Source organism: Microtus oregoni, unplaced genomic scaffold (genome assembly GCF_018167655.1).
Source record: "Microtus oregoni isolate MIOR12 unplaced genomic scaffold, Mior012 000017F_ref0000208, whole genome shotgun sequence".
Lineage (NCBI taxonomy): Eukaryota > Metazoa > Chordata > Mammalia > Rodentia > Cricetidae > Microtus > Microtus oregoni.
In genome coordinates this window covers 24,005,405-24,033,372 of record NW_024543076.1, presented here as the reverse complement: position 1 = coordinate 24,033,372, position 27,968 = coordinate 24,005,405, and the positions used below count along the sequence as shown (strand labels likewise).

General features: G+C 36.3%; 1 protein-coding gene across 1 annotated transcript in view; it reads right to left on the bottom strand.

Moving 5' to 3' along the window:
• The window catches only part of Nkain3 (sodium/potassium transporting ATPase interacting 3), a 657,293-nt gene that overhangs the window by 172,092 nt on the left and 457,233 nt on the right, over positions 1–27,968 (bottom strand). Inside the window, exon 4 of the mRNA XM_041667306.1 lies at positions 21,636–21,833. Within this exon, the coding sequence (XP_041523240.1) occupies positions 21,636–21,833 (198 nt within the window). The remainder of the gene's footprint in view (positions 1–21,635; positions 21,834–27,968) is intronic.

The window sequence follows — 27,968 nt, the reverse complement described above, 5'->3', positions numbered from 1 at the left end:
TTCATCTTCAGATTTCATCTGTATGTTGTTAGAGAGCAGATTGTTGGTTGTCTCTCTGTTTTTTGTCTTTTTAAATGAACCTTGCATAACTTAACTGATTCGAATGGGAAGTCCTCTGTCCATTTTATTTTGATTTCCTGAGTCTCATGCCTTGACTTTCTATTGTTACTTGTGAGTTTAACCATTTGAATTTCAACCATTTGGCTATTGCATAGTGTAGATCTGACTGTCCATCACTCATCTTTCTTGAAGTACAAAAGTTCCTTGGGTCTAAGGATCATATTTCATCATTGTACTTAATAAGTTGAGGCTCATTCATTCTTTAAAAGTTTTTGACCACTCTTTTCTCACTCTACCATTATGCTTATGTTGTTGTGAGTCACTAGGTCCTTCTCCAACGTTTTAATTATTTTTACAAAATATGTGGTATTAGATAATTTATTCATTCATTTTTCTTCTGCTTGATAATTCTATCTTCTGCCATTGTAATTCAAATATTAAACCTGTTCAGTGGATTTCTCATTGAAAAATTTTTGATTTTAAAATAGCCTTACATACATATTTGATTTTAAAATAGCTATACGTACATATATACATGAATATATATATATATCTTCTAAATTAGCCACATATAAAAAATTTTTTAATAATTAAAATGAGAAATCCACTGAACAGGTTTATTAGCTGAATTATAGTGGCCAAAGAAAGAATTATCAAAAAGAAGAAAAATGAATGAATAAATAAATTACCACTTAAACCAACATAAACTTCTTGCATTCAAGGTTTCCTTGGAATGTTAAATTCCCGAATCTAGGATATACTGCCATGATCTCAGAAGGCTCTTCTATTGGGAAATAAAAGTTCTACTTTCAAACCTATTGAGTCATGTCATTGTAGATGCTGGTTATTTTGTGGGTAACACCTACCTGAGAGGAAAATCGATCTGTGAAAATGAGGGACACACAGAATAGCAGCAGGCAGGTGGAGATGATCCAGACATGCTCAAGCCAGCTGTGTCTCTGACCTTTTCCTGCACCATGTTTATATAATAGCTATGATATGTATATATCATTTATGAGATTTCCTATCACTTAAACATTGTCATATTTTCTTTTCATTATCTAAATGAGTTTTTTTTAATGTTGAATGTATTTATAGTTGCTAATCTGAATTTTTTTCTGCTAAATAAAACATTTTAGCTTGTGTAAAGAAAATTGTATAACTGCTAGGAACCTTGTCTAGTATTTTATTTAGCTGTCCCATTTCACCAACATATTTAACTTACTCTGCAAAAGATTCTTGGTAAAAATCATAGAGTCATGAAGAATGAAGGAAAAATATTTTCTTGTTTTTTCTTCTGTGCTTTTAGGACTTTCTTTCAGGCATATAGTCAGCAGCTAGCAGAGATCTTGCATCTCTTCAGTTTGCTATTACACATTTGTAGCCTCCCAGTTCTATACAATGTGAAACCATCATGGAGGGACACTACAGCATTATGCCATATAATTTATGTCTGAAAGGATGGACGTTCTCATATTTGCAATTGGTTAAAACCAACTCTGGGTGTTATCCATTCTCAAGGGGGAAGGGTTGCATTTTGCCAGGACATGAGTATTAGGTAAGTTATTGAAGGTCACCTCAAGATCATTAAACTAATAGGAAGAATTTACTGGAGGGACTGTAGTTCCTAGCTATTCTGTGGTTGAAGACCTGAAGGCATGTTTGAGAAAGTTTTCAGAGTATGACTTAATCTGTAAGCTATTTAGGGGAATTGTGTAAACACTTCATTGTCCAGCATCGTCTAGAGCCCACAGCCACAGAATCTTAGCAGTGTTTGGTCTTATGATGTGGAGAAACTCCTGGAGCTTGGAGAGAGGTACATAGGGATCAGAGAGTTACTGTACTGTAAAGGGAGCCAAATGACTTGCTGAAGTTGTCCTGTTTATAGACGATTTGAACAAACCATTATAGATTCCCTAGACTGTCCGGTCACTGTTTAAAAAAATAGCTCATCAATTCTTTGTAATAATTTTTTTTGTATTTGAACTATCTGGGTTGAGTAAATAGAATTAGCTAGATAATTTGGCATTGTATAGCTAATACTTTTATTTGTGATTGCTGATTATAATTTTAATAAGGTAATTGTGGGGTGTGAAGGACTGTAGAATCTCTTAGTGACTGTGAATGTTTTGAAATAAACTCATCACTGTACCGTTTATTCTTTCATAAGTTGTATGTCTGAATAACTGGAGGCACATTCCTATACCCAAGGTCCAGTATGCTTTAATCAGGATCTGGACTGAACTTTAGAACTTCTCTCATATGAAGTTTTACTAAATATTTCATTTGTAGTAAGATGTTTTCTCTAGTTTAGAATAAATATCGTTAGTGTACTAAAATGTAAATCCTATTGATTAATCAAGTGATTGAAGTTGCAACAAATATCAGTAGAAATAATAAGCTTTGGCCAAATGTATTTCTAGTTTCAGAGTGTGCCTTTGGTCATATTATGATATGAAAATAATTTCAGATTTTCACCTGTGAGCTCAGTGGAATGCTAGAATGCAGATTGCTATAATACTGAGGGGACCTGGGAGCTTGCTCCAATACTGAGAGGAACTGGGAGACAGTCACATAAAGGATTGGACCAAGATGCCAAGACACTGCCTGTCTCATTTGAAGGAAGACATGGGTAGGTGCCCATGAAAGAGTTCCTCCAACATCCTAAAAAACCACATGGTAACACCAGAACCCAGCAGACACACAAAAGGAAGACTTGATCATCCCATCCAAGAAGAAGTAGAAGAAAACAACTTTAAATGTAACTTTATGAAAATTATGGAGATCTTTAAAGAGGAAGTGAAAAACTCCCTTAAAGAAATGAAAGAGAAGACAAACAAAAAGTTAGAAGAAATTAATAAATCCATCAAAGAAACCCAAGAAAATCAAGAAAAAAACCCCAATAAAACAGGTGAAGGAAACAGTTCAAGACTTGAAGATTGAAATAGAGGTAATATAGAAAACACAAACCAAGAAAATTCTGGATATGGAAAAATCTGGGTAAATGAACAGGAACTACAGAGACAAGTATAACCAACAGAATACAAGAGATAGAAGAAAGAATCTCAGGCGCTGAAGTTACCATAGGAAAAATAGACTCATTGGTTAAAGAAAACAATAAATCCAACAAATTCTTAATAAAAAACATTCAGGAAATCTGGGACACCATGAAAATACCAAACCGAAGAATAATAGAGGTAGAAAAAGAAGAAGAAATCCAGCTCAAAGGCACAGAAAATATATTGAATAAAATTATATAAGAAAACATTCCCAACCTAAAGAAGGATATCCCTATAAAGGTACAAGAAGCTTATAGAACACCAAATAAATTGGTTCAAAAAAATCCCCTTGCCATATATTAATCAAAACACAAAACATACAGAAGAAAGAAAGAATACTAAGAGCTGCAACAGAAAAGGGTCAAATAACATATAAAGGATAACCTATCAGAATTATATCTGACTTCTCAATGGAAACAATGAAAGCCAAAAGGTCCTGGATAGATGTACTGCAGACACTAAGAGACCATGGATGCAAGCCCAGACTACTATACCCAGGAAAGCTTTTATTCACCATTGATGGAGAAAACAAGATATTCCATGACAAAAACAGATTTAAAAAATATGTATCCACAAACCCAGCCTTACAGAAAGTACTAGAAGGAAAACCTCAACCGAAGGAAGCTAACTACACCCACAATAACACAGATATCTGATAACCCCTACCAGCATAACCCAAAGAAGGAAAACACACAAACATGACTACTGAAAAATAACTGGAGTTAACAACCACCGGTCATTATTATAGCTTAATATCAATGGACTCAATCCACCTATAAAAAGACACAGGCTAAGAGAATGGATACGAAAACAGGATCCAGCCTTTTGCTGTTTACAAAAAAACACATCTTAACCTCAAAGACAGGCAGTTGGGGCAGACTGAGAGGCCACTGACGGTGGCACTGAGAATTGTCTCTACTGCATGTACTGGCTTTTTGGGATCTAGTTCTCTTTGGATGTATACCTTGCCCAACCTAGATGTAGTCGGGAGGGCCTTGGACTTGTCACAGGGCAGGGTGCCTTGTCCTCTCTCTGGTTTGGAGGGGGAGGGGTGGGAGGGTATGTGGAGGGAGTGGGAAGAGGGGAGGGTGGGAATTTGGATTGGTATTTTTTTAAAGAAATAATAATAATAATAATAAAATAATCTCGGTTATGTTTTTGTTTGGTGCCAGTGCCCATACCCTGAGTATGTGAATTTGTCAAATATTCAAATAGTAGTCTTTCAGTTTTATTTATTTTTGCAAGAGTTTGGAATTCTGCTTAATCATAAGAGAATGCATCTAGAGCTAGAGTCCTTATCCATTTATAATATGTGAAAGAACTAACCAGTTTTATTAAATTTCATTTGAGTGGATTTGTAAAGTAAAAAACGAATCTTTTGTCACGGGTGCTCATAATAAGGGGCAATCGCTTATCACTATCACCAACACAGTCTGTCTCAGTCCCCAATGTTGGCACAGGCTCAGAACTGCCATAGTCTTTCAATACTTGTCTTTTTGCTCAGCCAGAGGTCAATGCTATTTTCCATGAAATAACTCAAGGCAAGACACAGCATCTTTGCTAAGTGTCTGTAATGTGTCTTTCTTTCCAGCCCATATATTCTGGAATAGAGAGAACTCTCCCAGTCTCCATCTGTTCTATATTGGATGACAACTTTCCCATCACAAATCAGAAGAGCTGAATGCACATGAGAAGTAGGTTCTCTGTGAAACACAGGAGGCAGAACTAGAGGGAAGTTCCAATGTGATTAATTGCAGATCAATCAACAAGATATCATTTCATTGCTTAGAGGAATCAGTAATAGATGGGTCTGGCTAGAGGGTAAATGAGTGTATGTTTAATCAGGGATTGTATCAACATTTATCAGGGATGTTCTAGACCAGCACTGTCCAAAAGAAATGTGATGTGAGTGTGTAGATAGTTGTAAATTGTCCTTCAGAAACATTAAAAGATTTTTAAAAAGAGAATGTGAAACTAATTTTATCGAAGATTCAATTTAATCCCAGCAGATCCAAATTATTTTTATTCTGATATAGTTAATCAAGAGATAAATAATCAGAAAATTATTTTATCTCTTTCCTTTTGCATTGTTTTCAATATGTGTTCCTGTAGCACCTGCTCCATTCTATCTGCTCTAGAGAAACATGCAGCTGATACTGTAGGTGGCTGTGAATGGTATTCTGAGATGTAAGAAAATTGAACTAGATTACTTCAAATTTCCTTTAAGAATTTTAAGGCAGAATGTGTGAGGCCCTTGGTTCAATCCTCAGCAACACACACACACACACACACACACACACACTCACACATACACACACACACAAACATATAGACATAGACACACAGACAGACAGACAGACAGACACCAAAGCAAAACAACCCCTCTTTCCAAAAGTCTTCTGTTCCTAAGCGAATATAGGAATTAAGAAATTAAAAGACTGTAGGCATTCAAAAAGTCAATGAGGAAGTGGTTTTGGTAAGAGACACTGTCCCTCTAAGCAAAGTAAACAAGAAAGCATTTATTGACTCTGTTGCTGGAAAAGGCCAGAGATAAAGCTGGTTTGGGCATATGTGGATCATCTTTGCCCGCTGACTGCTGTTTCTGTGTGTCCCTCATTTTCACAGATTGATTTTTCTCTCAGGTAGGTGTTACCCACACATAACCATCATGTACAATGACATAACTCAATGGGCTTGAAAGTCAAAGTAGAACTTTTACTACCCAACAGAAGAGCCTTCTGGGGTTCTGGCAGTATATCCTAGATAAAGGGATTTAGCATTCCAAGGAAACCTTAAATGAAAGAAGATTATTTAGGTTTAAGAGAACAGAATTGAGGAGGAGCAGTCCCAGAGTATGAAGTCATGGTCAGAGTGACATCTTGCACAAGCTACTCAAATTCCCCTTTTCAATTACAGTTGCTAACATCACCTCTTAAACTGTTGTCCTCATTCATCATTTGGTTTAGACAAACAGAAACTAGGACATCTTTCTCCCGTAATGGTCAAAGAGGACTGAATATAAATTATATCTCAATAGTTACAGTGAGCTCTGAGAATCTGAAGGTTCAAAAGTCTTACTCCCGATGCTTGTTAGCTGTGTGGCCTGGGACAATCTACATAGCAATTTCTTGCCTCAGTTTCCTTATTTAGGAAATGCGACTAGTCGTAAAATTGATTCTACGATTAAATAAGTTGAAAATTCCTCAGAAGAATGTGTATACGTAACAGCTGCATAGTAATGTTGTCTTTATTTCTCTATTGTGTGGTAGTCAGTAATGACCTGTGGAGGACTGTGTCTACATGGTTTATATCTGATATAGCGAGTCACTGAATGCACCTGGTCCCATCTAGGTCAGAGCAAATGCTTAGTCATTATTTGTTGCTGATTACTGTTTCAGAAATAAAGCAAACAATGGGGAGCCTATTCTCCATAGCAAAGTAGTATTGGAGTAATTTTAACATCCATTTTGGGTTTATGTGAAAACTTAATTATGAGTTCCAATTATATGTTAAAATAATATTGAAATAAACTTACTTCAGTGCTAGTAATAATTCTACAGAATTAAGTCCTGCATTAAAATAGAAAATAAAGTATTGAATTCAATATAACACATAAAAGTATTTTACTTAATGGCACATATATGTAATTATATATTGACAGTTTATAGTTGGTGTATATTTAGAAGAGTGTGGTTTAAAGTTTATGCTCATTCTGCTAAATTTAGTAGAAAATAGAATCATCTGCAATTGCAACTGTAAGACACATCTGGAGATTGGTATAATTAAGTTCTAATTTTAAAGGTATTGAATTTTATTTCAATTTTTATTTTTATTTTTTATCTAGACACCGTTTCTCTGTGCAGCCCTGGCTGGCTAATCTGGGACTTATGCTGCAGACCAGGTTGGCCTTGAACTCAGAGATCCACCTGCCTCTGATACCCGAGTGAATGTTAAGATTAAAGATGTGTAACACCATGCCCAGCTAAGGTAACTCATCCATTCCTACATAGAGAACTTATGTAAAAACAAAGTTTTACTCAACTTTCAGGGAACGTTAGAAAGTGAATTTGGCCTGTTTACCCCAGGTAAGAAAGACTAAAAATCAAAGCACGCTTTCTGATGAGAGGCAGGCAAGTTCTGCCTAGGCAGGTCCTCGCATCTGAAAGATGCCAAGGCTAAGAATGTGCTGGGAGGTTAAGAAGAGTCCTGAAAGCAGAGACAGAGGCTACACTCTTGGTTTCTGTCCTCCTTATTTGTTCTCTAGGGACTTCAACCAGGCATGATTTCAGGTGTTCTCTTACTACAATGTATCTATGACAAAATATGTGACAGAAGCAGCTGAGGGGAGCAGGGACTTGTTTGGTGGTTGCACAGGACACACAGTCCATGGAACTTTGGTCTCCTGCACTTGAGCAAGAGATATCTTCATCATGGACAGTGTTGACTTCGTGGGTGATCAGGAAGCAGACAGTGAGCAGAAGAGGTCAGGGATGATATATCCCCAAGGACTCACCCCCAGTTACCTACTTTCTCCAGATGGGCTTCAAGCCTCACAGTTGCCCAAACTTCTCAAAATAGTGTCACCAACTGCTGGGGCACAACTGTCCCAAATATAGATTCAAGGCAGGGTACCATGTAGGAAGTACACACACACACACACACACACACACACACACACACACACACACACAAGATTTTTACTTAAAAGAATTATTTATTATTTTGAATTTCTAATATATGATTAATTTTACCAATGAGAATAATTTGGCAAATATTTTTCACTTTGAAATCTATGCAGGATAAAAAACAATCTCATATGAAAATTTTGACTTACATGATAGAGCCAAATAAACAAAATTTACAAATTGACTCCTTAAACCTTAATGTCTTTTTAAAACACACATTAATGTAAATTTATTTATATTAATTTTTGTTTCACATATTAACAAAGCATCCTCAGTGGGTATAGTAGAGAGACACAGAGATAGGACAGATCCAGGTGGGATGTCCCCTCAAACCACTGCTACTTGCTGCAGAGTTGTCCTAGCTTTGTCATAAATACATATATTTGAGATAATAAAGTCTATTTTATATGACTCTGAAGTGAGTGCATGACATCACATCAAAGGAAGATGCCAGACATATAGAATATGCTCAGTAAATGAGAGTGATGATTTGTCACTACAATACTGTCACGAAAGCCCTTTAGAGCCAAACCTTATAGCACAGCTCCCTGTTTATTTGGATTAATTTAGCTCATTAATTAAAGGCTGTTGTGTATCCCAAGATTTCAATTGGTTCATGTTCCAATGTCTGTAGGATTTACTATTTATCTTTGCAGCTAAGAAATAATTACGCACTACAAACATTTTCTTGAATTTTACATAAATCAATTTTCAATAGAGGTTATTTACATTAATCAGTTTCTTATTAGTGATTTTGCTTTCGGTCAGATATGAGTGGCTGATGCTGCAGTAATTGCTTTAAGCCATTGCAAAACGGCAATTGATTCTGATCCAATGGAATGGTGGGATTAGATAACCTGAGAAGACATACTTTCTATTTCTAGAATATACTCCTTTAAGTTTATACTAAATATAGACCACTTTTTGTATGACCTGCAACATTTTTAGTATACAAACTTACATTTCAAAATACTTTGTGTTTTTGATTTTTTAAGATGAAGAAAAGCTATAAGTACAGCCAGGCGGTGGTGGCACACGCCTTTAATCCCAGCACTTGGGAGGCAGATGCAGGTGGATCTTTGTGAGTTTGAGGCCAACCTGGTCTACAAGAGCTAGTACCAGGACAGGCTCCAAAGCTACAGAGAAACTCTGTTTCAAAAAGAAAAAAAAAGAAAAAAAGAAAAGCTACACCCTAAACCTCATCTCAGTAGCTACCAGCATCCTCTACTCTGTCACTCAAGGCCAAAGTTTCTTCCTCATGCCTCCCTTTCCTCCTTTCCTTCATACATCATTTCCTCTCTTCCCATGAGAAGACATTTCTTTTAATACAGCCACCACCACGTCAATTTCTCTCTTTTACCCTATTTTTTTTTTTTACCTTTTCCCCCTTGTCAATCCATTCTCTGAACATTTTTAAAGTCCTAAACACAGATGGTGCTTCTTTCCTGAACTCGAATTCTTCCTCTTCTGTCAGTATTCTCTTTCCTCCTCTTTCTTCTTCTAATTTTGACTCTCTGAATCAGGGTCACTCTCTACACCTTTGTCCTCATCTTTGAACACACAGTCCGAACTCAGTCTCTTCAGTGCCAATACCGCAAGGGTGCATTATAATCTGCAGACCCTGTCATTTCTTCAGGCCTGTTTCTCACTTTTGATCACTCTTTTGATTATTATCTCAAACCTAGCCACGGAAGTGAATATTTGTTTATTCTGGAATATATTTAACATTACTCATTAAATGAGTTCATTCTTGTCTCAAATAGAATGACTAACTTAAAAAAAAAAGTACCCTGAACAATCTGACAAGCATTGGCTAAAGCACTTTAGTAACCCAAGCTGTCTTTTGTCAGGGTAGTTATTTGGAAGAAACCAAGGAAAAATGGTTTCCTTTCTTATCATCTTGTTAGCATAAAGCAAACAAGTTTCAGTAGAAACTCTCTCACACATACAGAAGTTTATATCAAATAGCCTAAAGCCTGTCATGAAACCTGATCCGTAGAACCTATGAAGTTCCAGCCATGCATCCTTTTTGACAATCTGAAAAACACTCCTTTACAATAGTCTAGTAGAAAGATGGAGAGACATACATCAAATTAGAATGAAGAAACAGAATCCTAAAATATGTGCGATGGTGAGACCCATGCAGACCGCCACACTCCAGGTAGCAATACCAGGTCGGTTAGATTAGGATGTTCTGTGCTCATCTACCCTCACCTTCCAAAGTCACTTTTGGTGGTGACCATTGCACCTCTTCAGATAACACCTCAGTTTTGTAAATCTGTGCATGAATAACTGGTGAAACATATACTGGCATTCTACGTCAGTAGCAAGTCACTAAGTCATCTTTAAATTAAAAAATATCAAAGAAAAATTCATTATATTTTGTATTCTAGATAAAGATACTGGGGAAAATAGTGAAATGACAGTAAGCAATGATAGGATTTAGTAGGTGTAACATCTCACTTTGTACATGCAGCCATGTCCCTGTTTCCACAGGGCTGTTTCAGAAGTGTCATGGCCTCCCGGCACATGCATAGGTCTTTGAGTGTTAGGGACCTTTCTTTCATCATCCTCCTTAAACTCAATTTAAACATTTGCTTAGTTTTATTGGGTGATTTCTTTCTCTTCTCTTCTCTTCTCTTCTCTTCTCCTCTCTCTCTCTCTCTCATTATGTAGCTCTGGGTGACTTGGAACTCACTATATAGATCTGAGTAAACCTAGAACTCAACAGTTATCTACCTGACTCTGCCTCGAGTATGCTACCATGCCTTGCTTATGTGCTTTATTTAATCACATAAACTTAAATGAGTTAAATTAAATTTTAAGTAATATGCATTCATTATTTCCCTCTTTCCATAAAATTATTAAAATTCTATTTGTCACTTGAATTTAGATATTATATTTGAGATTTTCCTTTCAACTGCTGATTCATCTAATTATTGATCAAATCTGGTTTTGCTTCTGTTCAAAATGTCTCTTCTGTTGCATTTTACACACACCGTTAAGGGCTCTATCTGTTTGTAGGGCTGTCCTCTGAATTCCAAATTGTCTCTAAAAATAAAATTGACAAGATACATAGTTCAACTTTGATGTTGGATTCCCCCCTGTATGCTGTGATATATTGTATTTTCACTGGTTAATAAAGAATCTACTTTGGCCTATGGTAAGACAGAATAGAGCTAGGTGCGAAAGCTAAACTGAATTCAGGAAGAAAGAAGATGGAGACAGGCAGATGCCGTGTAGTTGCCAAAGGAGAAAGATGTCGGAAACTTACTGATAGACAATAGTCTCATGGTGATACACAGATTAATAGAAAGGGGTTAATTCTTGTAAAAGCTAGCTAGAATTATGCCTAAGCCATTGGCCAAAACGTGTTGTACTAATATAATTTCTGTGTGATTATTTAGGTCTGGGCAGTCGAGAAACCAAGACATAGTCTTCATTTACACAACTTTGTTAACATTTTTTTCTGCATGCCCCATGAGGAAGAAGACTGACAGTCTCTGTCTTTACTAAAAAATATAGATAAAAATTTTAAAACTCCATACAAAAGATAAACATACATATATATATATACATATATATATGTATGTATGACATATATATATGTATGTATGTATGTATATATATATATATAAAACAACTCATTTCTCAATACTTCTATGTAATTTATATAGTAAGTCATTATACTGAGTATGTTTTCAGAAAGATGAACACAGGCAGAAAAACTAAAATTTTTGAGAACAATCTTGTTACTCTAACTGACTGAAAGTTGTCATTTTTTTCTGTTATTTGTTTTGAGAATGTGTCTGACTATGAAGTAAAGAATACAATTTTGAAAAAAATCATATTAACTCTTAATTGGTTCACAGTTTGTAGAAAAAAATGAGTGTAGTATTTGTGTCTTTACCAAAAATAATGAGGTACCAGAATTTTACAATCTCTGAGGATCTCCAGGAGCAATTTTTATGTGAAGGATTTCAATATCCTTAATAAGGAAAATGTTATTATGTAAAACAATAAAATAAATTTGTGTTCCTAAAATTTCACATTTTTAATCTTGTAAATTCTTTTTGAATAAATTTGCCTGTTCTTTTCCCCTTTTCTGAGATGTTTTGGGCAATGAAGAGTCAGAGATGGGGTCAGGGAGAAGATACTAGCATCTTTTTACAGGTCACTAGTTTTATGTATATGCATGCATCTTACTGCAGGTGACTAACTGTATGTATATGCATGCACCTTAGTGCAGGGGAATATATATATATATATATATATATATATATATATATATTATATATGCACCTTACTGCTGGTGACTAACTGCATGTGTAAACACACATCTTACTGCAGGTGACTAGCTGTATGTGTATGTATATATATTATTACAGGTGATAAGTTGTATGTATATGCATGCACCTTATTGCAGGTGACAAGCTGTATGTGTATGCATGAACCTTAGTACAGGTGACTAGCTGTATGTATATGTGTTCATCTTACTGCTGGTGACTAGTTGCATGTGTATATATTCATCTTGCTGCAGGTGAATAGCTTTCTGTATATGCATGCATCTAAGATGTCAAGTGCAAAAACAAAGTGCATCTAGTGAATGGTCATTTGCTCTGGCACCCCAGTTCTTTGCCAATATCACCTACCCTGCTCTCCTTTGGCATGCAAGATAAACACTCTTTTGTTTTTTATTTCTTGCAGATTTGTTTGCAAGTCTTGAGTCGGGACCACGAGGGGAGCACCCACCCACTGAGACAGTGGAGCTGATCTATTGGGAGCTCACCAAGGCCAGCTGGACTGTGACTGGAAAAGCATGGGATAAAACTGGACTCTCTGAGCATGGCGAACAATGAGGGCTGATGAGAAGCCAAGGACAATGGCACAGGGTTTTGAACCTACGTAATGTGCTGGCTTTGTGGGAGCCTAGCCAGTTTGGATGTTCACCTTCCTAGACATGGACGGAGAGGGGAGGACCTTGGACTTTCCACAGGGCAGGGAACCCTGACTGCTCTTTGGACTGGAGAGGGAGGGGGAGAGGAGTGAGGGGAGGGGGAGAAGGGTGGGAGGAGGGGGAGGGAAATGGGAGGCTGGGAGGAGGAGGAAACTTGTTTTTTTTCTCCTTTTCTCAATAAAAAAAAACAGAAGTCATAAAAAAAAGAAAAAAGACTTTTTAGAAGTAATGTGTGCTCTACAACACAAAGTTATTGCCAATGTTTTAGAATTTCTATTTCCAGTGATACTTTATTTTTTAAAAAATATTCTATTGTTTGACAAACCATTTCTTTGAGTAAATTTTTTGGGCATTAAATTTTTTTATTATTCTAAAAATAGTTTTATGGTTAAAAAGAATATTAAGAACACTGATTGCTTTTGTAGAGGATCTGAGTTTTCTTCCCAGAACCCATCCGACAGCTCACAACGTTCAACAACTCAAGTTCTAGGGGATTCAACACATACTTTAGGCCTCCATGGGCACTGCATGCCTGCAATGTACTTACATGCATACAAGCTAGACATTCATACACATAAGAATAAATAAATCTTAATATTCTCAAGCTTTCATTTTGTAATAATTTCAGACTAACAGTAAATTTGGGAAACATAGTATCAAGGATTCCTACATATTCTGGAGCCAGATACTTTATACACCTACAGTACAATAAAAAAATAACCAGAAATTCATACTGACATAACTCTGTTTTCTAGTATACAGATATATTACAATTTTTTAAAGTTTTATTTAATGTATATTAAATGTGTATACATTTTATTTAAAATAGATTTGTATCACTTTTCCCCCCTTCCCTCCTTTAGGCTCTTCCTATGCCCATTCTCAAACAATAGCCTCTTTTTCTTTGATTATTGTTACACAAACACACACACACACACACACACACACACACACACACACACACAAATATAAAATGCAGTGTGCTGAGAGCACTTTTTTGTTTGGTTATATAAGCTTCCAGAGCTCAGCACTTTGAAGTGGATAACCAGAAAGAGGGCTCAATCCCAGGAGTGACTTCCGCTCCCGGAAGTGTTCAGCTGCCTGCAGTTCTTTGTCATAGGGGAGGACCTCTTGAATCTCCCCCTTCCATGATCACATTTCTATTGCTCCTGTCACTCTTCCACTCTTGTGTATGTGCCCATATGGAGCAGAGACTGCTTCATAGCAACATTTCTGACTCTAATAAAAATTTCAATAAAAGTCTCATTGTGGTCTGTTTTCAGTCTAGGACATAGATTCACTTTTACCTTAAATGCTTTGTGATGTCCGGTAACTTTTGTCTCCCCTAATCTAGAAGAGTTCTTCACTCTGTCTTAATTTTAGGTGACTATTTTTTTTTTCAATAGCAGGAGGTCTTAGAAGCTTTAATCCTCTGACTTGAGAGTGTATCATCTCAGTGTGAACAATACACATACACACCACCAAGGACACAACACCTCATTAGCTTGGTATTCAAACCTCCTTCATTGCAGCCACCCCTTCCTTTCAGCTTTAAGTCACTGTTCAGTCCAAGACCACCCACTTTTCTCCTAAAATGGTTTTGTTTTTTATTTTTTTCTTGTGGTATTTTTCTATGTGGAATTCGTTTACATTTATTCTTATCCAAGAGAACTTCTGGGACAAAAGATAAACATTGTAGCTTCTCTGAATGCTACTTTCTCCTGTGGTTTCTTATGGCACACAGAAATTAATTTTCTAATTAATCATGTAATGAAATCAATTAATGCTAAGTGTCTAACATTAATACTCATTTTATATCTGGAGTAATTTTATAGCTTTCATGGTCTTCTACAATAGATCAAAACATATTATAGTAAGGACAACACCAAATTCAAGTTAACACATCTCCAACCTCTTATCCCAAGGTCCCACTAAAGCATTTCGTGGAGAGTAGGGAGCTACAACTGTGTTTGAATAAATGAAACTATTTGTCATTTAGAAAGAATACAAAACGTGAAATGACAAATTTTTCTTCATGAAATTTATACAAAATTTTGTTTGCAGGTAAATGCTTTTGAAATCATTTCTCTATTATGAATAGCTGCTTTTTCAACCTAATAGTTATTCCAACAGATATAAAGATGAAAGTCTGCCAACATCCAAATGACATTAAATTACCCTAAGTAAAATGTCAGTAAAATTAAATTTCTTTTCTCTAATACCACTAAAAGCCCATAGCCACAATGTTTGTCTTGGTTAATTATTTAACAGATTTTAGATTTTCTATATTAATGGATTATGTGTCAGATAGTGTTTCTAATTAAACTTTGAATTTCTCTGATGAAACTGTATTTAAGTCTATAGAATGTCATAACTCACCATTGCATTTAACAATGTCTAGCAGATAATTTTAAAATAATAAGGTAGTAATAATTCATAAAAACTCACGAGCATGTCTAGGATACTCATGGACATTGAAGCTTAGGAAAATGAATTTCTTTGTTTGGAAATGACAAGAGAGTTTTGATGGCTCTAAGAGTTGATTAACATGCAGAATAAAATTTTATCTTGTACATTTTATTATGAATAAAATACAAAATAAATCTGATCTTTAAATATTCACATTCTTTAAATTATTAAAACACATAAATCCTATATATAATTATGGACAATATCAATATTATGCTTACAGAAGACTAGGAAGTTTCATAAAAACAAACCTGTAAATCAGATGTTTCTATAAGATGATACATATACATAGACAGGTATATGATGGATTGCTGAAATTCCACTGGGAGTTTTATCAGTGGGAAGGTGAATGCTATATAAATTTGAATTATAGTTCTGAAAATTTTACCCGATATTGTGTGTGTATATAGCAGGCATAAGAATTAAAATCAAGCATATGATAGAATATTATTCAGCAATAAAGGGAATGAGGTTATAAGCCTTGAAAGTGCTGCTAATTGAAAGAAGGCAGGGGAAAGACTTTCACTGACTTCACATCTGATAGATGACTAATATCCAAAATAAAGTCCTCAAGAAACTGGACATCAACAAACCACATAATATACTTTTTATAAATTGTGTACAGACTTAAACAGATAACTCTTATTAGAGGAACCTGAAATGGATGAGAAACAGTTAAAGAAATGTTTAACATTTTAAGTTATTAAAAATACAAATCAAAATTACTTTGAGATTCCATCTTACAACTGTCAGAAACGGTAAGACAAAAAACCCCCACAAGGTACAGTTTTTGCAGATGAGAATGTAGAGCAAGGGAACACTCCTACATTGCTGGCTGGAGTACAAACTTGCAGAGCCACTATGGAAATCAATATGGCAGTTCCACAGAATACTGAGAATAAATCTACCAGTATTGAATCAATACTCAGGATTCAGCTCTACCACTCTTGGGCATATAACTAAAGAAGGCCCCATCTTACCACAAGGATACTTGATCAACTATGTCTATAACAGGTTTATTCATAAAATCCAAAAACTGAAAACACCGTCTATGTCCCTCAGCTGAAAAAAAAAGATTAAGATATGTGGTATATTTACCTAATTGAGTATTACTCAGATGTTAGAAAAGGTGATATCATGAAAATTGTAGGCAAATGGATGGAACTAGAAAAAAAAATCACCTTAAGCTAGGCAACTCAGATCCAGAAAGAAAAACATATGTATTCACTTATAAGTGGATACAAGCTGTGTAGTAAATGATAATCACACTATAGTTACAGATCCAGAGAAGTTAGATAAAGAGGAGAGGTCTAAAGGGTATGCAAAGATCTCCCTGGGAAGGGGAAATAGAATAGATTTTGTGGGGAGGGTGGAAATGGGAACAGGAGGGATCAGGTTGGAGGAGGAATGGAGGAAGAAAAGTATGGGGAGAGACAACTGGAGAAAGTGAGCATTTAGGGGGTGATATGGAAACCTAGCATAGTGGAAACTCCCCTAAACCTACTATGGTTACCCTAGCAAAGACTTCTAGTAATGGAGGATATGAACTGGCCATCTTCTATAACTGGGACAAGTTTACAGTGGTGGCTCTGGGACACTAATGCCACAAAACCTTCGACATACAACCTGTCCTGCCTACAAGACATACTAAGATATGGTGGCTAAGAGCTTCTGGTTAACTACCAACAAGTGGTCTAACGTGAGGCCCAAGCCACTAGAGGGAGCACAGAGAGGGAAATTAAAGCTTTTGTGACTAACATAGCAATGAATCTATGGGACTGTGAATTGCAACAGCAGTCGAATACCAATCACAGAAACAAACCATATGTATGTATGTATTGTATGTATGTATGTATGTATGCATGCATATGTGTGTGTGTGTGTGTGTGTGTGTGTACTCTTACTGTTATTTTCAGTTCATGGAGCTGCCAAGTAAAATCATGATTCCGATAAGATACACCACCTTATTGCTCTGTGGGTTTAAAACTTAACTCAGCAGCTAGGCGGTGGTGGCACATGCCTTTAATCCATCACTCTGGAGGTAGAGACAGGTGGATCTCTGTGAGTTTGAGGCTAGTCTGGTATACAAAAGCAAGTTCCAGGATAGACTCCTAAGCTATAGAGAAACCCTATCTCGAAAAAACAAAGCAAAACAAAAACCAAAAACAACAACAAAAACTCAACTCAGCAATAGGCTCTGGGAACACACATGCCTTTCTTTGCCATGACATAAGGATGCTTAGTGATGTGAGTGAGAGCATGAAGTCTGGAGTCTTTCTAACTTAGTCTGAGGTTCACATTCACTCAGCAGATAGAGAACCCAGGAAAATCCCTTTATCTTTTTGTAAGTCTTATTTTCTGATGTGTAAAATGAGCATAATAACATTTACCTAATGTGCCATTTTGAGCATTGAGTTCATACTCATAAATCATTTCGTGCAGCCTCAAGCAAATGTGAGTTAGGGGAGAAGGAACAGAGGTGAAGGGAAAGGAGCAATTTTAACTGTGCTTACCTTTTTGGTGGTATATAATCAATAGAAATTTAATCCAGGGATTGGGGTTGCACTTATTTTTATACTGTTTTTGTAACTCCATAAGTACTGAGTTAGTTATAGTGCTATCTGTGACTGTCACTGTAAAACTGACTCGGAGACAGAAGAGGATGCTATCTCTAAAGCCTTTTGAAGACAGAGATTATGTGGGTAGACTAAGGTTTTTTTTTTTTACAGCTTATAGTATGCAGTTTTAATGTTTATTTAGGCTGAATGCATCTGATATGGATGTCTGAGAACAGCAACAGATGAAAATGTGCAAGAGAAAAATAACTTAAAGAATGTGGGGATAACAGAAAACTGGTTCTCAGAACTCTGCCCCCAGTTCCAACATGAAAACTTGCTTCTACGATGTGAAATGAGACTCACATCTGTGAAACCTAAGAGAAAATATCTTGACCCCAAGAACTCAAGACAATATATGCAAAATTAGTTCCAAAGAGAGTTAGAGGTGGTGAGTCTTAGAGATCTTTTCCAGGTTTGTGGGAGAAGGAAGAGAGGGATTGGATTAGTATTGTGTAATAATCTTCCTAGGAGAAGGATCGAGGGTGACAGATGGGGCAGAACCTGGCTCTAAAAGGTTCTTTTGACATTTCTGACCATCTTCCAGGTGAGGAATGAACACACGGATGTAGACTGAACAGCCAGGCTTGCCACAAGGAGCTCAGATCATCTCACATTGTAGTGTGTGTGTGTTTAGAATCTGGTCCATGACCATCTTTGCTAGCTGTTATTTTTGTCATTTCTATCAAACTTGTACAGTTTTTTTTATGTGAAAGTTTTGATTAGAGACTCCTTTCTTCTATTTCTAAGCAATAGCTTAAATGCAGAATTGTTCAGTTCACCAGCAGCGCTATATACCTTGGCAGATCATTCAAACATTTTCCTCTAATTTTGTGAAGAACAGCTGCTCTGAAATCCTTGGAGGCCCTCACCCAAACATCTAGGTGGTCTGTAATAGTATTCCTTTCCTAGGCTCTTTTAGATGGTTTTATCCATCCAGTAGGTTAAGAACATAACCTTTGATGTAGCTGAGCCTGCAGGATTCTGTCTCATATCAAAGAAGTCTCTGTTTCTTGACTACAGCCTGCTCCACACCTAACAGAGTATTAGCCAATCAGCACACAGAAGCCATTAAATTTAGAATACACAAACAATTTTGTATGATCAGATTGTAATAGTGCTCAAACTCCACCATGAGAAAAAAAAGAAACATAAAAGTCAACCTCAACCATAAAATGTAATGTAGAAAATCAGTTTCATTTTATCCATAGTTTTGATTGTCTCCAGTCAATTTTTATTTAAAACTGTTAAGTAGAATGCTCCAGAAACTAACATCTAAATATTTTTAACTGTACCTAGTTTTGAGTATTGTTGTGATGAAATCAGTCACTTTTCAACGATCCTTGGACATGAATTATCCCTCTGTCCAGTGTATCCTTGCTCTGTTCTCTACCCTTTGTCTGAGATCTTGGGTTGGTAGCCATTATATGGCACTGGCTGTGCTCCCATTTCTTTATTTTCATTAATAGCTTTCCAGAGAACAACTGCAATGGTTTTGAAAACTCAGAGAAACCAGAAAAGACATAAAGTACTTCCTGTAAATGAAAAGATGTAGGTTCTTGACTTAAAGTGAGCAAAAATGAAAAAACCAAAAAACCAAAAAACACATGCTGAGGTTGCTAAGATCTAATGTAAATTATTACTGCTAGTCTTTTACTGGGCATAATTAAATTGTATCCATAGATAAATATATATATATATATATATATATATATATATATATATATGAAGAACAATATGTTATAGGATCCAGGAATATCTGTGAATGACAGACTGTAAGCATGTTGTAGGAATGAGGAATTTGTTAGAGGTCTTTAAGTAGTTCCTATTGATGGGGAGGTCTACTATAATCCCATAGCTGTGAACAATCAGAGTACATTATATTTCAATGTAAAAAGATAAAATATTGCATATTTTGTCTTTTAAAATGCATTATACAAGAAACCTCAGAGAACAATGGCTAACCCATTTATTCCGCAAAGGCTGCATTACAACATAAGAACTATGAATGCACACTGGCAGCCTTGACTGGTCACTAAAAGAAATTAAGAGATTCATTTACAAGTAACAGGTACATTTGGGCGGCAACATACATAGCTTATTTCGAATTTCCTTTTGGGTAAGCTTTTATGAGGCAGTCCAGCTCCTTTCCAAATATCCTCACCTTGCTCTGCATTTAGCTTGGTGTTACTCTGGGGAAATGGCCTTTAGGCACCTGCATTCCGTCTTATTGTAGAACTTTGGAAAGTATGCCATCGTCTCACAAAATGGCTTAGCAATTTACTGTGAACATTTTCAAGTGAAGTTAATTTTTCCACCTATAAGGCTAGATAAGTGTTTGGATTTAAAAAAATATTAAGAAACCTTAGAATGTTATTTAAATGGAGGGTTCTTTTGTATTTTAAATGGTTAATTCTTTTGTAGTTTAAACCAAACTGAAAAATAATAAGAGAATGCTAGCCTCCAGATTTCTAAAACAAAGATTTCATCACACACATTTTACTGGTTTCACTTGAAACTACTGATTAAAGAAGGACCAGAGGCTTGCAGGACCTTGGTTCTACTGCAATTTAATGTGCCAGGTTTTGTTGACTCCCCATGGGAGGCCTTACCTTTCTGAGGAGTGAATGGGGGTGAGTTGGGGGAAAGCAGGAGAAGGGGAGTGAGGAAGTGGTACTGTGGTGGGTATATAAAATGAATAAAAATTTTAAAATAAAAAAGGACCAAAGGAAAAAAATAAAGACTCATACAATTATGTGTAAAATGGTGATATATGATACTTATAGAGCAAGGCTGTAAAGATCTAGAATAAGCTAAATTCTTGATGGAACTTTAAAAACATTTTACTGTTTTCACTTGAAACTACTGATGAAACTACTTGAAACTACTCTCACTAACAATGAGATGCCTTTTGTTGTGTCAAATAGTGGCTAGTTCGTGTGCAAAATAAAGCTGATAATGGTTATATTGTATTTTGACTCTCACTAAAATATTAACTCCTTATTGGGTCTCCAAGACATGCTGTACCTATCTGGAAGTGGTAACACAACACTTTACTCTCAGGACTTGGGAGGCAGAGGCAGGTTGGTCTGTGAGCTCAAGACCAGTCCAGAGTTCCAAGCCAGTCACGAGCAAGATTCTGTCTCAAAAAGAAAATAAACCACTGTACATTGTTCTTGATGTTACGCATTTTAAATAATTCCCCTCCATACAATGCTCAGAATATAAGCAGGCATCTCAAGCAAAGAAATTACCTAACAGAATTCCTGGTACTTAAAACTTTCTGTCGCATAATCAAGCCAATTCCTCTGTTCCTTTATGGAACTGTGTCTTAACATAAAATATTAAATGTCCCTGGTGGGACTTAAATTTTTAAGGAATAATTATTTGAAACATGGGATACATAATGATCAGCAAGCCATTGGACCTGCCTCCATCATTCCCCAGGAACAGAAGCCCATTTGAAGAATGCATTAGGAGCGCAGCTTGCAGTACTTAGTGGATAATGGACCACTTTGGGTGGTGATGATATTATTCCACTGTGTAGTGCAGGTTGTGTCTCAAAGTGGAAACCATAGTAACGACTTGGTCCTAAACAAAATGTCTATGTGAAGAAAATTAACTGGAAAAAGTCCATTTAATATGTATCATTAAAGACTCCACGATTGCCACTGTTTCTGTGGCTAATGCTTTCTGTGTGCTTATATGAGGCCTTATGTGCCAGGCTGCAGATATAAGATGTCAACAAAGAAGACTTTCTATTGGACAATAATCCAAAAGTGAGACTTACAGATAGCAGTATCTGTACAGCACTGTGGATGACCTCTAGGTACTGGAAATCGACGACACAGCCTGTGACTGAGACATAGGTGTAGTCATCCATCATGCCATGGGCCGATGGGGGCAGCACTCTCCGGACACAGCCAGGTCCATGTTCTCTCCACCACGACCGGTGTACAGAGATGTTGAAGGTCATCAGATCTGTGTCCTACATGACAGTAGACAAGAGAACAAAAGAGACAACCTCATTTACATCATATTTCTGGCTTTGACATTGGAAAGAGTTCAGGACAGGTGGAAGTGCTGAAATGATTTTAATTTCAAATGGAAAAAGAAGAAAATTCAAAGTCACAGAGGCCTGTGAATATTACATGACTACACTACTGAGTTATCATTTAACTTAGAGACTTAGTCCTTTGGGCAATATTAGCCTCATAAGGTTAGTACACATCAAAAGTCCAGCAGAAGGGTACTTTGCTTACATAGATTTTTTGATGCATTTCTTTCTGTAATATCATTGGCATCATCATCCTAAATTTATATTTACTGAGTGTTTCATTAGATGATGTTGTGCAAGAATTTCACACACTATAGCTTTTTTTGAAAAATCTCATAGGGGATTTGTTCAGAATCCTCTATAGATAACAAATGTAAATGATGCAATATTTACATATAAACTTTAGCTATTTTTACCTAAATCCAATTCATCTCTATATTTTATAATATAATGCCTAACAAAATGAAAATTCTGTGTAAGTAGTTGAGGAAATAATGAGAAAATAGTTTGAACATGTTCTGTAAAGACTCAGTTTGGTCTTACCTCACTATTTTCAATCATTGATTATTAGAATATATGCATATGAAATCCACTGGTATGAAAGTCCATCTAAGCATTATTATCAACAAAATTAGAATTTAATGAATAATTATTCCCTCTAAAATGCATGTTACATTTCTAGAATCTGTTAATTTTATTTTATATATCAGTAATCAAACCTTTTCAGACATGATTTAAAATTTATCAGAGTGTTTAGTGGAGACAATTATGGATTTTTCATCTTCAAGAGAAGACTTTTAATATAGGGTGAATATGTCGAATAGTAAAAGCATCGCCTAACTTTTTGATGTCAACAGGAAAGTATCATTGGAAGTATGACACTTGACTTTCTGTGACAGGTTTGTGTGCATTGAAAATTTTGTTACATCTTCAGGTTATGTGTATAAGGAATACATACACATACTATGTAATTATACTGGGGTCCCACACCCAAATTATCTTAGGTATACATAAATATTACAAAAAAAACCCAAGTAAATCTGAAAAATTTGCCCCAAACACTTTGGATACAGTATTCATTATCTATATTTCTACAATATCACCTGTGGAAGACTAAAATATTAACATCTAAAATTCTGGATAAGATGGTAGACAAGAAATTCCCTTTGTATGACTTGGTGAAGAGAAAGAATGAGTGAAGAAAGAAAAAGATTGTATTCCAAAGACAGAGTGATTGCTGGAACTGTACAAAGACCAATACAGAACTTCTGAAAACTGCAAAGAAAGAAGAAAGGGATACCATGAGTAGAAATAAGCCAAACACAAGACATCTCCATTTGTGTGAAAGAATAGAAAATGAGTTCTCATCCAGAAGGTAACAGGACATCCTTGTGAAAGATTTGCTTTAGACAAGCTCACATCCCTGACAAACTTCAAATCCAGTTGCGAGTTTTGACAAGACAGTGATGTCTTAGGAAATAGGTCAGTACTGGAAAGGAACCCCATTTTATCACTCTAACTGTCTCAGATAGTACCATCTTGAGAGGGAACCTATTGTTTGAAAATGAGTTAACACGTGGGGCCAGCAGATGGGGAACAATCGCTAATCTGGAGGCTCAACTTAACTAGTCCCTATATTAGGGTAACAGCTGGCCATGGTAAAGTGGCCATGATGGAGAGTAACAAACCAAACAAGCGAGAGCAGAAGAGGTTTCCGCTCAGGAAGTGAACTGTGTGTGGAAGGGCAGTTCCATCTAGGTGACATGAAACAGACCGCATCAACTGAGGGTAATTGTATACTTTGGAGTTGAGAACTGTGAGCCTGACGTCAGCATGTGGGTCAATCTCTAGAGCCACCCTTCTAACATTTACTGCTGTAGACTCTGAAAATTATGAAGCTCCAGTAGGAAAGTCAACAGGGTAATTAATACTGGAGAGATCTCCAAAGCGTAATGCCTCTTCTGCCTTTGCAGTATTGTTGCTTCCCCTAGCACATTTAGAGTACACCTCTCAGCTAGACTATCAGCACGGCAGAGGATACAATCTGAGGAGCCTTGTAAGGTGGAGGGAGCATCTGCGAGCTAAGACTGGCTGCTAGTATTAATGCCACACAGATGCACATAGAAGGGAATCTACTAATATACTAACACCTATGGTAGACACCAAATGCTTGTCCAACATGGGCTAACCCCAACATAAGTGACTGGAAAGAAGAGTCTACAAGTACAACTGACTTTCATCCTTGGTCTATGGTCTGCTGAGAGTGTGGATTCCATATCTGTTGGATGAAATATTCTGGGAATATTGGTTGAGATCACTAGACTAAATTCTACTTCAACTGAATTTTTAAATTTTTTAAAAATTTAGTTAGTATGACCTATTTAAAGTTAAGGGAACTGAAGTAAATCAAGTAAAGGTATTTGTAAAACAAACCTGGAAACCTAGGTTTGAGCACTAGATCCTTGGTAAAGGTGAAAGAAAGAACTGACTTCACAAGTGGTCCGTAAATTTCACATGTTATTCCCACCCCAGTCATCATAATACATATACACAATAGTAATAATGAACAATTTAAAAAATATGATGTGGGAGCATTAATGCTACCCACTAATATTATTTCAGGATCTGTGTGACCTCTCATGTCCATTGTGTTTGTTTTATAAAAGTGGGAGGCCCAATATTTGTTGTGCATATATTTGTAATACTTACATAACAATGATGAAGTATTCCATTTCTTAATATTTTGTGGCCTTCTTTATCTCTTTGGACTATTTTTGCTGCATGTCTATTTTTATCATATATCAGAGCAGCTATGCCTTTTTGCCTTTGTTTGCTTACTGGATTGACTTCCACTCTGCAGCAGTCTTTGCCAAACCAGAGTCATTTCTGTAGTTAATAACAGTTTAAATTTAATTTCGAACTTAGTAACATGCTCTACATCTGTATTTGTGAGCTAAGTTTTTGTCGATGGTTATTATTGAGGGACGATTACTAGCTTGTGTAATTTTGTTGGCTGTGTTTTGGTGGGATGACTCTTCCAAATTGTTCTAGTTCTTTTTGTCAACTTGAATCAAGCTAGAGTAAGAGGAACCTAATTGAGAAAATGATTCTATCAGATTGGTCTATAGGCAGGTCTTTGGGGCATTCGTTTTTGAATTATCAGTTGATGTGGGAAGACCCAACCACTGTGGTTACTGTTGTCTTGAACAGGTGGTCCTGGAAGTATAGAAAAGCTGACTATGCCAAATTGGATAAGGAAAAACCCATCCTACACAAAGAATTACAAGTAAGTGAGAAAAGCGGAGAACTAAAGAAGTGACCCTCCTCAGGGAAGAGCACCCTAACTAGTTGTCCCCTGCCAAATGGTCATCCCTGAAAACAGACATACATGTAGCAATATTCTACAACAGTTTATATTTAGCAATATATATGTATATAAAATACATATATGCATGTAATAACAACCGGTGGCAAAAAGAGGCTATGAATTTGAAGGAGAGTAGAGAAGGGTATATTAGAGAGTTCAGAGGAAGGAAAGGAAAGGAAGAAACAGTATAATTAAATTACAATATGAAATAGCCATCATAAAAAATAAGCAGACTGAGCGAGCTAGGGAAAGCAAGTTAGTATGCAGTGTTCCTCCATGGCAAATGCTTCAGTTCTTGTGTCTAGCTTTCTACCTTGAGTTCCTGCCCTAACTTCCCTTCATGATGTAAACCAAATAAACAGTAACGTAAATAAACCTTTCCTTCCCAAGTTGCTTTTTGATATGGTCTTTTTCACAGAAATAGAAATATAATCAGGATACATGTGAAGGATTTCAGTTGCCCATGTGAAGCTGGAGAGATAATGCAGGGCGGGCAGGTGGCACCCAGGCCAAGGCACTGAACAGTTACGCAGCTTGGAAAGGGAAGGGTCTCTGGGCTAGATCATTGCTTAACTGGGAATCTGGGTGAGTGGAAAGAAGTCAGACCAGGAGACTGCACAGGGGCAGCTGAGGGAGGGGTGGGTGCGCAGACTAGGGCATTGCATAGCAGGGAAGTTGGGGAGGAGAAGCAAGGTCATATTCTGTAGGCTTCAGAGCTTCCTCTCCTCCTAAGCAGATCCTGTTGTCATTCAGGCCGGAAATTTTTGCTGGAGCAGTTCCATGTATGACCAGAGGTTGTCAGGCAATTGCACATGCTAATAATTGCTCCTCTAGTTACTTTCAGTGCTGTCTGAGGACAATTTCCACTTTCCTAGCTTCGGAGAGTGGGGATTGAGACTCTGGAGAGCATATGGAAACTGGTAGGAAGGAGGAAGCTCTGGAGCTTGCAGATGGGTAACACTGAATGCCACTGGTTTTGAACTCCGTCCAGTGCAGTGGGGAAACTGAACGCTATACTCTCTTCTGCAGAGGGTGAGCAAGGAGGTCACAAAGATGCTACAGTATGTTCTTGGGAAAAACTACTTTATGTGGTTGGATTTTCCTCAACTTAAGGAATGCAAAGAACTTTTATGGGCATGCTAAAAATCATACAGTAATAAAACATCATACACACACACACACACACACACACACACATATATATATATATACATACATATATATGCATGCTTGTTGGTTTGCTATTCAATTACCTTTACAGAAATAGTGCTTTATTGACAATAAAACATTTCAGTTCATTTTTAGGGTCTGTTGATTTGCTACATGAATCATTTGCAATTACTCTCGGGGGGAAAATATTACAGAAAAATAATTGCTTTCATTGGTGAATTTGGTTTAATGCAATGAAATTTACCTGCAGGCAAACTGCAGAGATTTGCACCGACTGCTCTATTTTCTGGTCATCAGATTTAATCTCTTACAGTTGGTCCTGATTAATATAGAAGAAGCTGTGTGTTTCTTCTCGTCTTAACAGAATTCATTAGGTTCAGGATGAATTAACATGATCTCAGAATCCATAGAAATTTCTCTCTTTTTTTAAGCCCTCACATCCAGTGACCTTTGCTGTTGCGGAATATAAGTTCTTTTCAATATGACTTTGACTAAAATGTATACAAATAAAACACAAATCAATTTATGAGTCAGTCATACATATTTGTTACACTCATAAAACCTATCAGCATAGCTCTCTCTTACTCTAGAGATACAGCCACTCATAAGCCTTAGTATGTTTTTTTCACCAAGAGTATTAAAATTTGACAGTGAACATTAATACAATAAAATTATATTTAAAGTCCAGACATGAAAAGTGTGCTATGGAGTTTATTTTAGACTTGTATCTAATTTCTATGCCCTTCACTTCTGGATTTATAACACACAAAAAAATTACTAACCACATGACAACTGAATTTCCTGTACAAGAAAGATCAGACAAAAGGAATGCATAAAATGTAGTGTTTTTATATACATAAATAAATACTTGAGGCCATTTATTTTGTTGAAACTCGTAGTTACCAAGTCAAGACCTGTAGTTTTTAAACACAGGCAGGTGTATTAATCTGAAACCACAGCTATATTAAAATAATTTTGAATATTTTAATGTCATTTCTCCTTCTGATTCTGTAATTAGAATAATATATGATGATTTAAGCTCACCATGTCAAGAAAGTTGAAAACAAAGGCAACTGATGCCTTTGAGATACAGGATTAAAAATGAACTAATGGAGTTTGGATTCATGAAAATATAGGTGAGGGTAACAGAATTTGGCATCCTCAAATATGACACCTTGCCATGAGGATTACTTTGAGCTAGAGAAATTTAAAAGAAAAAAAAAGCTTTATTTTTCTTATTTGCTTAAAGCAAGGTCCTAATTTACAAATATGCACTCCTTCAATGCCTGCCAGGAGGAAGGCTAAGCTTGATCATCTAACAGGGCTCTCCTTGCTGCCAGCCCGGAGACAACATAGATGAGTCTACAAGGCAATGCTTCCTAACCACCATTGTCTATGATTTTTTTCTTACACACACTTCTGCGTATGTGTTCTGAAAACTGATATTTGAGCCTTTTCTTTGATTATCATCCATTCTGTGGGTATCTGTCATGTATACATGCCAATGCTCTTATTTCGTTCTATGTTAT